At 38.7% G+C, this 12,451-nt stretch overlaps 1 protein-coding gene across 1 annotated transcript in view; it reads left to right on the top strand.

The window, feature by feature from the left end:
• The window catches only part of LIMCH1 (LIM and calponin homology domains 1), a 181,519-nt gene that overhangs the window by 130,511 nt on the left and 38,557 nt on the right, over positions 1-12,451 (top strand). The window contains 6 exon segments of the mRNA XM_061992263.1: positions 1,123-1,467; positions 1,990-2,310; positions 2,875-3,108; positions 4,035-4,283; positions 5,256-5,291; positions 9,946-10,072. Of these exon segments, the coding sequence (XP_061848247.1) occupies positions 1,123-1,467; positions 1,990-2,310; positions 2,875-3,108; positions 4,035-4,283; positions 5,256-5,291; positions 9,946-10,072 (1,312 nt within the window).

Raw genomic sequence — 12,451 nt, 5'->3', positions numbered from 1 at the left:
TATCTATCATGAAATGAAAATAGGCCATCGTTTAGAGCATTATAGTAGTTTCATGGTCACTTCCCTGATGGGTGCTCTTAATATCATTTTAGAAAGGTCCCTCGTGTCTCAATCTGCTTTGAAACTGCTCAAAGTTGAACAGCACAGAGGTCCAAGTGGCACCACTAACTCAGTAGCACTGCACTGTGGTTAACCAAGCTATCTTCAGGACTTTTGTGATATTACCTGGGGATCAACATCTCTTTGCATTAATATGACTATACTATTTTTGAGACCTGAGCTGATATATCTGCATGGCATTGTGGTCCAGTGTTGAGTAAATACACCAGCACTGTTTGTCACTGCAGCAAGGGTTTCAGGAGCCTTGTTGTATGGTGTAAATGGGCTCTTATTGTAAACTAAAACTCTTCAAAGGGAGCTAATATAAAGCAGTTATTCTAAACTGTTTCCCTGTGGAGATGGGCTATAAAATATGCAAGTGACTCAAGGAGGAAAGGATAACAACTGCTAGCCTTTCTGTTTAGTTATGTGCCATTTTCCAATCAAAGGTGGCCATCTGTTCAGGTATTCTGCTAACAATATGGTTACTGTATGCAATTTTATCTCCAGTACAAACTTATCAGAACTCAATCATTCTCTTGTTTCAAAGATGTTAGTAGTCTCTTGACTATTTTTGAGATGATTTATTAAAATCAAGATTCAGTCCCCTTGGTTTAGGATAAATTAATTGTCCTTACTACTGCTGTCATGCCACTGGAGCTCCCCCATGACAAGGTGGACGTACTAGTGCCATAAAGTCCAACATGTCATGTGACCCATGTCTACATGAACAGATAAGGAAACTATGGCTTCATTAGGGTGAAGAACTGAGTCTGGAATGGGCTGTATGCTAAGTTCTTTCTCCTAAGGAAGAGCATCCATGGATGTGCTCCCAGCGTTTCCCCAACATGTCTGTGGTATCTTCGGTTTTTATCTGTCATTTGGGCCTCAGTATGCCACAACTAATTGTACCTGTGTCCTTGAATTTTAAAATAAAACCCCTTCAAAGCCTTAGGAGCATTTAATTTGCTTTTTTCTGGGGTCTTATGTTGGGGGGATTCTTTTATTCTTCATTCTGACTAGTGAAGAAGATTTCAAATGCCCCAGTGACACTCTGCCAGCAGCTGACATCACGACAAAAGCAGCAGCCCGTGATGATTTTGCTGTCCGCAAAGCCAGAGCAAACAAAAAGGCTGGTAGCCCCAAGCAGAAGTTTGTGCATTTTGGGCCAGTAACTGAGATTGATCAACAGAAGTGGGACAAGCTCGTTATTGGCAGAGCTTCATCCAAGAGTGGAATGGAAGAAGAAAGCAAGAAAGACAGTCTGGAGAGTAACTCTAGTGTTGAAGACTCTCCTTCAACCACTGCTAGCAGTTTTGGGTCTGCTGGACACAGCAATGGAGTATCTAAGCCACAGAACGAGCCCAGGTATTCAGTGTGGCATAGGAAACACCGCTGAGCTGGAAATGAGACCTGTTCTGGCCAGATGCTGATCTGCATGGGGGTGGACCGCAGCATTGAGTTGTTTATGCGCATGGCCTTGTTCGCAAGTCATCTGACGCCTTCACAGTATCTTATTAACATGTTTAGAGTTACGCAAAACAATACTGCACAAAGGTTTTCCGAGAGCTGGGCTCAAAGTTTCTGATGGGTGGTGGAATCACCAGCAACTTGGAGTTAGAGCTGTCATTCAAGCTTTTTCTGCTTCTTGAATTCCAGTGGCTTTGCTCTGCCTGCTTTCAGCACTTTAGGAATTTGTCATTCAGCTTGCTGGCATTACTGATGTTTTCTTCAAACCTGACGGATTTGCTTTCTTTTTGAAGATGTAATGCTGAAACCAGGGTGCTCTTGGTGCTTTTTGTTTCTGGCATTTATCTGGAGAATTATCTGGGCAGTTAACATATTAACAGAGCTTACATTTCTTTGGCTTTAATCAGTCTGTGACTGTAGCAAGAATTTTTAATGGAAGAGTTTAGCCAGCAATTCATTCAGTTAAGTTTGTGTGTTTATAAAACATTTTCAAACTGAGTTGAAGGACTCCTCTTCTTACCTTTCATTTGAAAGCGCCAAGGAAGAATGTGACGGGCATTTACCAGACATTGAGAGAGATGATATGTTGGTTAGAAGAATGGGAACTTTTCAGAGACGTACTACTAGCCCCATTCCCATACGTTGTCCTTCCCTGTCAGTAGCTCCTCATCTGCTGCATCAGCAGCAAGGGGAGGCTGTAGTTCATGAGAAGGATTTGAAGACTCCGCGGGAAGCAGAAAGGTCAGAGAACAGAAGCAGCTTCCTCTGAGCTTCGTGGCTGGTTTGTGTGTGGTGTTAGCTTGGATCAGTCATCAGTGTTGTTCCATTCTTCACAAGGCCTTTAAAGATGTGTTTTACTCATTCATCATGGCATGTGTTCTGCTTTTTGAAATTAATTACAAGAATGTATCCTGTGAACGTAAAACAGTCTGTTTTATTTCAGTATTTAAGTACTTCAGTTGTTACTTGCTGTTCAGCATGAAAATAATCTTTCATCTTGTGAGGGGATTTCTTTTGCAATCCATGGTGCTTTGTCCAAACTTTTATGCCAGCTTCCAAGTGAATAGTTCCTCACATACGTTTTTACGCAATCCTCAACTTCTAACAAATCACCTGCATAAGTGTGGCATTCAACATAATTTCCTCTTGCTCTCACTCCTTGCACTGTAGCTAAAGATGCCAAGTTGTCCATCACTCTGCAACTGTGTTTTGAGTAACAGTACCCCACCTTGCTTGAGCAGGGCCTTGCCTTTGGTCTGCTCAAGTGAGCATTATCATGGTAGCGTCACTTGTCTCTCTGAGCAGTACTGTCACTCCAGAGGAGAGCCAAGAACATCTTGAACTCCCTCAGCTGCAGAGCTATGGAACAGATAACAAAGTGAAATTTCCAGACCTACAAAGAGATGACATGTTGGCCAGAAGGACTGGAGCTTTTCTAAAACAGCCTGGGCCCAGTGTTAATCAGTTCCTTCCCATGCCATTTTCAAAGCAGCAGAGTAAGCAAGGCTCAACTAGAGAACTTGAGAAGAAAATTACAAGGTAAGAAAGCTGTGCTTCTCTCTTTCCCTCGTAGCTGACTCAGCAGACTGTTTGTCCAGATCTCTTGATTTGGAAGAGTTGCTGTTGGCCCAGCAATGTTTTCTGCCATGCTTGTCCTTGATTCTGTGCTCAACTCTTTCCACTCAGAAAGTGGCAACGCAGGGTTTCTGGCACATTTGGTAGAGTCCTGTAAAAACTACCAGGTGCAAAACTCTTTAACAGTGCGTCAAAATGGATATACATAGCAAGACTGTTACATTTGCAGAGGTTTCTGGTTAGATATGAGCTAACCATTACAAATGTTTCCAGATAGAAATGGTAGATTACAGTATGTTAGATGCTTGGTATGGCTTAGCTGGTGCCAGTGACTTCCAAACAGCAAATCTAGAAATCCTGAGATCTATTCTGATAATGATCAGTGTCTTTCTAAGCACCTTTGTTCAGGTGAGTGAGGCTATGTGGGAAAGCTGGTAGTTTAAGCATTTGAAGGGGTTTATCATTGACTGATTGAGCCATATGCAAGCAGAAGTGTTTATCAACCTTTTCAAAGTACATGACAAGGATATGCATGTAGCTGTGCATACACAGATGAAAAATGGCTCTAAGGCTCAGCCAGTAGAAGAAAAACTGTCATCTACCATAGAATTGAACAGTGGTTTGGTGTTGAGAAGACCCAAGCTGAATAGCTTAGTGTCCAGAACAATTTGTGTTTCTGACTTAGGGGAACGAAGTGTAAGTATTTGACAGTCTATTAAAATTATGGTTTGTGCACCTACCTCATTTCACTTGTCACCTATCAGCTATTTGGGTTTGTAGGAGGTTTTTTTGTTAATTTACAGCTATGCTTTTTGTTATGTGTATGTGATTTTTTTTTTTTAAGTGTTGCTTAATACATCTCTTTGCACTGCTGCCTTTGGCTCATTCAGGCCTGAAAAATGTCCACAAGTCTGCATTAATAGCTCTGGAAAACCTGTAATACAACCACTGCAAGAACAGCAGCAAGGGCAGGAAAAATGTGATCTCCCTCCTGCAGGACAAGATGACACTATTTGTACTGCCCAAGTGGGTGAAGGTAGTGTTAATGAAGACCACCTTGGTCAAACATGTAAGCGACAGCAGGTTCCTGAAGAAAACAAAACAGCAACATTGTCATCCAAGGATGAACAACTGCAAACGTGAGCTCTCTATGGTGTGAATCACGCAGCTTGTACACCCCTGTGCACACACTTCAGAATTCAGATTGTGCCTTGCCTGCTGTGTTTTCAATCCAGGCTAAAATGCTGTGTCAGCAATACGCTTTTTAGAAACAAACAGAGTAGTTGTGTAATGCATTTCCTCTTGAAATATTTGAAGTATTGAAATGAAAGCTGGTTTATAGGAAATATTTAATTACAGTATATATGTTGAATTGCAAAAAATATTTAAGAATAGCAGAGGTTAAGCTGGACTCTACTTAGAGATATGTGTCTTGCTTCCCTGTGATTAGAAAAGGTTGCAGTGTTGACCTGTGTACTTGATGTTCTTTTATGATAAATCCTAGTTGCAAATACGTGATTTGCATGGCTCTAAACATGACTGTCCCTGTAGTGAATAACACTGATGTGTACTACCAGTATTACCAGTATCTTTTTTCAGCTACACACACCTCCCCACCCCATCCTCCTGCAACAAAAAACAGCAACCGTCAAAAAAAGTCCTGGGTCTCACAGTAGCACTTTCTACCTGCAATATTTGTCTTTTCCATGCTTCAGTAATGATGAATCTGAGCACTGATGTGGAATGTAACTGCTAAGTTTTGTCTCCATTCATCGCATGTGTAGCACTGAATGTAAATGTTAATGTATTGTCTATTTCACATAACTATTTTCTACACCCATTTTAGGTATACTTCAGAATATATTTATAATGGAGGCATTAGTATGGGGTCAGGTAGGAATGGTGGGTGGTGTTCTTATGTAGTTTGACTTCCAGATGATTGGGTAAGTCTTGTTTCCTGAATACATAATCCCTGAATGGTATACTTTTTTGGTCAGCTTTACTAGTACAGGTTGGATGTTGAAGTGGTAATTTTCCAAATTGTATGGGTCCAGTTGCAAATACTACTTAATGTATTTATCAACACTCTAATTTTATATTTGGTCTTGTAGATTCGGCCCCAGAACTGCTGTGTCTGATGACGCAGAGTAAGTTGTCTTGTGTTCACAAGATTCTATTTTAAACAACTTACACTGCATGCTTTCCCTCTTTCTACTAATTTAAAATGCAGATGATGCCTCATTACTATTTTGCAGTGTTGTTGCAAATAAATTTTTCAGAAAGGCACTGAAAAATGGAATGCAATATGGCTTACATTGCAGCTAAAAATAATTTTTATATAAAAGCCCATTAAAAACCTGAGCATAACACTAATGTCCAGCTGTTGCTTAAAGTATTGTTTCCTCTTTTTTTCCTTTTCTTTTCTTTTGTTTTTCTTTTGAATTTCCATTGCCTCTAATCAGCTTCAGGTAAAGAGAGTTCAGTTGAATCTGTTTTGGGTGTTGAGGAAGAAAAATAAAATACAACCTGTATAAGAAGAAATAAAAAAGAAATCCCAAAGTAAAATAAATTCCTCAGTGATCTTCAGAATAATTGCCAGGAAAATACATCATCAGATGATCCTTTATTGTCTTTTAAAACTTCCTCTTGAATCCCTTCTAGGTTGGGTTTAATTTAATAGTATACTAAACTTCATTTTTTAAGCTCTTCATCTCAATGCTTTATTTTGGCCAGAAGGAGTAGGACTGTGACATTTGTTGCACTCAAACGTTTTAATTGTGTGTGTTGCATGTAAACTGTAGTTCAGAATAGTACGGAGTATCATTTAGAAAGCTCTATGAATGTGTTAGCTATTCTTACAAATTTCAGACATTTAGATGCAAAGAAGTAGTTGGGAACTACCCACATAATAATGTCCTTAATATCCTTTTATTCACAGCCATGTACATGACTTTCTCTGTCTCCCAGATTAAACTGCAAAATAGAAACAATATAGAGGATTTTCTTATATATATACAGAGACTCATACACAGTTTTCAACCTTTCCTCTAATAATAAAGGCTAGAATCACAGACAAGATCTGTAATTCCTTTACACTAAGCAAAGCCTGTGTCCTCTGACCACAGAGTAAATGTGATCATTTTCAAGCAGCAGAAATTTGTTCAATCAAATGAAGAGATGAGATCAAAAAAGCATAATAACACAGAAGTGTTATACTTACCAATGGGAACTTTTCTGCCATTTCAGAAAGCTTACCTGTCTGATTTGTTCATTTACTTTCCCATGTTTTTGCACATCTGTATTAAATGCAAATATGAGAGAAGGAATGTGGAGATGCCTTCAAAGAGTCATTGCAGTAGCTATGTGAGAGTAACAAAGATTAAGAAATCGTATCATTTATTCCACGTTGATTCTGATTTTGTTTTAAAAGGCAAAACAATAAATTTCCAAGCCTCGTTGTCATCTTTTCTAGATATGTCTTTTAAGTTCTTATAAATGTAGGATTGTGGTTTTCCTTTTGAAGACAAAGTACTTATCAACAATCTCATGAAATTTGGCTCTCAAGTAGGAAAAATAAATGGAACTGATATTTAAAATGCTTCCAAAATGTTTGTCAAGTTTACTTTGAAAACTATATAACTTGAATTCATTCTTAGACTGGACGCTGTTTATTCCAGCAGCAGAACTAGAAACTCCTTTATTGTTAGACTGACAAAGTTCCCTTCATTGGTTACAGAACACTAGATATCGTCATCTGACCTGGTCTGTCTCAAGGTCCGGAAGAAGCAACACTTAGTGTGTTGCTGCTGCTGAGCCTCATTCCCACCTCCTAAAGAGATGGAACTGAATTCTCGTGTTAGCATGACAATCCAGTGTGAGTTTAGGCTTATGCTTTATATTTTAAACTTGACAAGCAAATAAGAATGAGCTGAGATTTTTCATTTACTTAGAATCTGATTCTTTAGGTAGCCAGTCTGTCACTTTGTATGCTTCGCTGAGTTTTCTTTAAGTCTCAGTATGCCTGTAAAACAGTAATGCAGCCACATAATAAATTCCTTACAAAAGGATTTTTAACATATTCTTACCAAAAGAAAAAAATTATCTTATTTCTCACTTTTAAATTGAATAGTCTGAACACTCAAGTCCTTGAGGACTTTTTATCCAACACATATTCAGACTTGTTTAAAAAAAAATACTGCATGATACCACTGACAAGAATAACTGTAATTTGCAACGATAAAGTAGCATGGCTTAAAAATCACATCATCCCAAAAGATCTAACCCTCTAAAATATACTGTTGGTCTGCAGAGTGGTTCTTGCCAGGTCTTTGTTAGAACAGTAAGTCTGGTATGCTGATCAGCAAAAAGGCCTATTGCTTCCAGACAGAGTTTGGAAAAACTCTGAAAGCCTCAAGGCTTTGCTGATGGCAGAAAAATCATTAATTCAGTGCTGTACATCTTCCCCTTGTACTTGGATGCTGTGTGCCTGCTGGCCCAGCACATGGTTGAAGGAAAGAGTAAATCTCATTCTCTTCATACAGGTGTTAATGGTAGGCTGAAGCCGTTTGTAGTTTTTATAAAAAAGAAAGAGAATGCAATGATCAGGATTCATAATGAAAGTGTCTTTTGGCAGTAACTCAGAGTTTTGGCCTCTTTCATTCTTTCCTAAGGATGAACTTGTGTGGACATTTCAGCTGGCCTTGTCAATGTATTCAAGAAAGTAGATTGTTCTCCTTAATGGTTATTACATGTTAGAGCAGACCACAGTGTTTTGAGATGTAACTTCTTCAGATCGCTATCTTGGGAAGACACATTGGTGCAATAACGTGTTGCTTCATAGGTGATGTTTGAACCTACCTGACTGTTTATCCATGGCAATGAAGTCCCTGTTGCAGGAGCTGACAACTAGAGTAGAGGGTGCATGTGGGGTTGCAACATATAGTTAGATTCCTGGCCTAGACTGAAGCCTTTTTCAGAGTGCCTTTTGTATTTCACTATTAATAGCCATAAAACCTTTGGGTTTGCTGTCTCTCTGCACCCTGAGAGACCCAAGTGAATGCAGGGAGTAAATACTAGCCTTGCATTAGGACATGAGGGGACTCTTAGTAAAAAGTGTTCTTCTTTTCCCATCTCAAATGACAGAGGCTGAATACTTGTGCACTCTACTAGAACCAGTTACCACCATTTCAGGTCTTCTGTTTCATTCTACAGTATGTGGATGAAAAACACTCTGAGATGAGGAAAGTGTACAAGAAAGAAGCTACACCATCAGTTTGGCCCAGTAGACACAAGAGACAAATACTTAACACTAAAAGCTTTTCTTAGTCAGACTTTCAAAAGCTTTTAAACTGCAATAAACTCTTTAAGAGTGTCTTTATTACAAGTTATGCATCTTCCAACCTACCTCACCAGTCTGCAAAATATGGCTGACTGAGTAGGTCATATGCCTTTATTTTTAAAAAGAACAAAACTTGCCATTTTTTTAGGTTCTGTGGTTTAGGAGTGCTCCAATCCAATCCTGAGCAACCCAACCTGTAAACTACCCACAGAGAAACCCAAATTAGTGTACCACTCAGCACTCTGTTTTAGGGCTGAAGCCCAGTAATACACTAACCTTGCTGTTCATGCTTAAAGGCAATAGGGTGTGTATTCTGTCCTTCATTTCTGAGTAAATACCTACTAATAGGATGGGATCTATGCATGTCCTTGTCCTTCCACTCTCCAGACCTTTAAGTTTTCGCTGGAGAGCAGTTCATTCCCATGTTTGCTTGCCTCAATATGAATGCTGGCTAGATACATATTTATATATATATATATATATATATATATGTACACAGCTTTCCATATCTATTCACTTTGATTACTGTGGATTCAGTTGCCTACAATTTTATCTTCACTGGGTGCTTCTCCTGCTAGTTGGCTCATTGGCTCGCCTAAAGCTACAGAGGATCATTTCAAGACTGCTGTGAAATCACTTCATGTGAAACTGCATGGCTTGTTTTTTGCTTTTAATAACATAACTGAGTTAATGTTTTACTAATAATAGGTACTAGGAGGGAGTAAGTAAGCAGATTATGTGATGCTGTTTATAAAATATGAAAGTATGTATGATATCACACCATGATCTTTTTTCCCTTTAACTCTCTAAAGGTCAAGAACAGAAGTAGATTGTGTACAAAGAAACTTGGTTTGTCCTGAACGTCATCTTTTCCTTCTTAGGTTAGCTGTATTAATAAGGTAGTGCTGATAGCATTGAGTTTCTTTGAGGCAGGGAGGTGAAAAGAGGAAGTATCACGCTGTTTGTGCTGCATGTACTTCAACAGGCAGTCACTCCTTGGTTTTGTAGCAATAGCATTTAACCAGCCATGCTGCCCCAAATATACTTCTCAAGCCTCTCTTGTTTTACGCTGAAATGGAAATTCTGTCTGTGGTGTAAATTGGAGGGGTCGTGAAAACTCACTGGGAAGTAGACCTTCAGAAAGTAAAATGTTCTGAACTCTGGTCTGAATAGAAAGATTTTAATAAGAGCTATTGATGAAGGTGTAATGTTGATAATGCTTAATGAGAGGCAAAGTTGCAGTCAGCTAACAAAAAACAAGAGAAAATTGAGGAGTATAATGCCTGAAGTACTGTCTGGAAGCCATAGGAAAGCTAACTGGTCCTTCTAGGGGACTGCTGCACTTGGGAGCTTGTAAAGGTGCAGGTGTCTGATTCTGCTGCAGCACCCTCATGTGGCTTTAACAGGTTGGAAGAATACAGGGCTCTAAGTAACACTACACTTCTTATTTCCCCCTTGTCTAGGAGTATGAGCATGTTTGACATGAGATGTGAAGAAGAAGCTGTGACTCAGCCTCATAGCAAAGCTCGCCATGAGAAACTGCAGAATGTACACAACCAGCTGAAAGAGGATGAGACCAGATGGCAAGATGTAAGTACTCAGCATTGTCTGCAATGCTGGTATTGAGGCCAATGAACTAGGCAAGAGGTTTTCTAGCACTAAAATAATCCAAAGCTTTTTTCCTTTTTTTGGCCCCCAACGGATTGTTGCTAAAAACATGGAAGTTAATAATTGTATGTAAATTACAGAATACAAGGTCTTCTGGTGCTTCTGCCTGTGAAACAGGTATTTTGCTTTTTAAAACGAGATGGAATTAAACTGTAATTAAGTAAAAATGGAAACAGAACAGATTCTAACGGCTGACTTCTCTAACTTTTCTTGTTAGTAAATCCTCAAAGTGACAAAATACAAGACTAAGCAGGACAGTGAATAAGTAGGTTGGACTTGGCTTTAATAAATTTGCATAGATACAGAAAATGCTAACGTTTTCCATCTTGTCCAAGCAAACAAATTATCCTTTGAGTTAGCTGTGCCTTGCTTGGGTTACAAGGCCTTTCCAAAGTATGTTTCCTCAAATATGTTTTTTAAGCTGCCCTGGCATTTGATATTGTCTTCAGTAAATTTGCAAAGACGGAAAATCATGATTTGCAGATAAGTGTCAAGGGGTTTGGTATCAATCCTCTTCTTTCATAAAGACCGTTTTTAAGTGAGGAATTTTGGGGCATGTTTTTTTAAGTAAAAAACCAAAACACATCTCTTCAGGCAGCTAGTACAGTAATTTCCCATTGTAAGGACAACTACTGTGAAACGTCTCAGAGAGGTTTTGGATGAAAATTCAAGGAAAAGTCCAAAAAAGAACAGTAAAGAACTAAGAAATAACTTTTCGTAGTAGAACAATGGAGGACTTCAGCTGAGAGGTCTGTATGTGTGGGAAGCCTATAATTTCCCAGCAGAGATAAGAATGAGTCCAAAAGCATTCAAGAGGTTTGAGAACTCTTGCTGTTGAATGGAAAATCCTCTGAGGTAAAGTGGGGTAAGTTTTCCAGGCCCTCAGCACCTTCTACACTGAACTAAAAGTTCTGACGAGCCACTAAAAATGCCCTTACTGGAATGTCCTTGGCATTCAAAGGGCTTTATGGAGACTACACTACATTCATGGTCTGATATTTCTTTTTTATATGCCTGTGCTCTGAATTTGCCAATGGCTAACAGTTTCATAGCTTTTTTTTTATTGTTGTTATTCTAAAGCATCAGAGCTGGAAAAGATAAACATGTCCATTTTTTAATTACAAAAAGAAGAGGAGGACTCATGTTAAGAAATTTACTAATGAAAAACTAATTTCCAAACAATAGGCAATAGTGAGAGTAGCTGAATGAAAAAATGCTGTGGTACTTCAGTGAGAATAATTAGTAACTGAGGAAAATGAAAGGCCTATGTTTCAGAAAGGGGATTATGGACTGATATATGTAGGTCAAGTGAAGAAATACTTTAATGAGCATTCCCTTGAGGGTAATGTCAATAATTTGTGGGTTTAAGCTAAATTAAAAGCGACAAGGTTTGTTCCTGGTTTTAATAAAGTAAGTTATGCTTGCAGTACCTTCTGCTGTTTACCAATCAAATCACAATTAAAATATTTGGAAAACCATGTAATTAATGAAATAGCTTTTTAATTGAGTATGTGTACAGAATCTCTGGTTTTTATTAAAACCAGAATTTGTTAAAGTGCATGAAATACAGTCTGTACACTAATCTCCTGATGTTGTAAGGTTAATGACAAATGTGCCCCTACAGTTTCCTAGGAAGTTACATTTCTTTGCGGAGATTCTGCAAAGGGTTTTTTTCACATGTAAAATTTTGATCCTTTACTGATTAGCTGCAAAGAAATTTTACAGCTTAGGAAACATCTTTACTGTAATACTTCCACTGTGAAAAATATTTTATCTCTATACTCTCTAGGACTTGTGAATTCATTACTTCAACAAGGACACATCTATATAGCTGGATACAAACCATAGGCTTTTTGCTCTGTTAGGTCTCATGCCAACCAGATGTGAGCCAATTTAGTTCCTAACCTGTGTTTGCTCGGATTTGGGCCCAAAATTGGAGGATGCCCAGGAGGAGGAATTGAAGTTTGGATGCCATGCAGCATTCTTCTGTGACAGAAAAGAGCATGGGTCAACTATGCTTGCATGTAGTTGGCTGATAGCATGGGCAAAATATGGGACTATCATCTTTCCAAGGCAGACTGTCAGCGTGGCAGTAGTTCATGGTGAAGCAATAACCCTTCTTCCAATGAAATGAACTTCAGCCTCCCACACATCTGGTTATTAAAATTCTTCACCAAACATAATTTTAATACTGCATTTTCATGGGAAATCAGGTTTTGTCCCTAATGTTGGCCCAAATGAAAATGAGTGCCGTGACTGGTCTTTTTTAGGCCAAATTTCATGATGGTATTACCTAGCATG

Source organism: Colius striatus, chromosome 3 (assembly GCF_028858725.1).
Source record: "Colius striatus isolate bColStr4 chromosome 3, bColStr4.1.hap1, whole genome shotgun sequence".
Lineage (NCBI taxonomy): Eukaryota > Metazoa > Chordata > Aves > Coliiformes > Coliidae > Colius > Colius striatus.
Note: the sequence above shows the minus strand (reverse complement) of the source record. Positions and strands in the feature narration are given on the sequence as shown.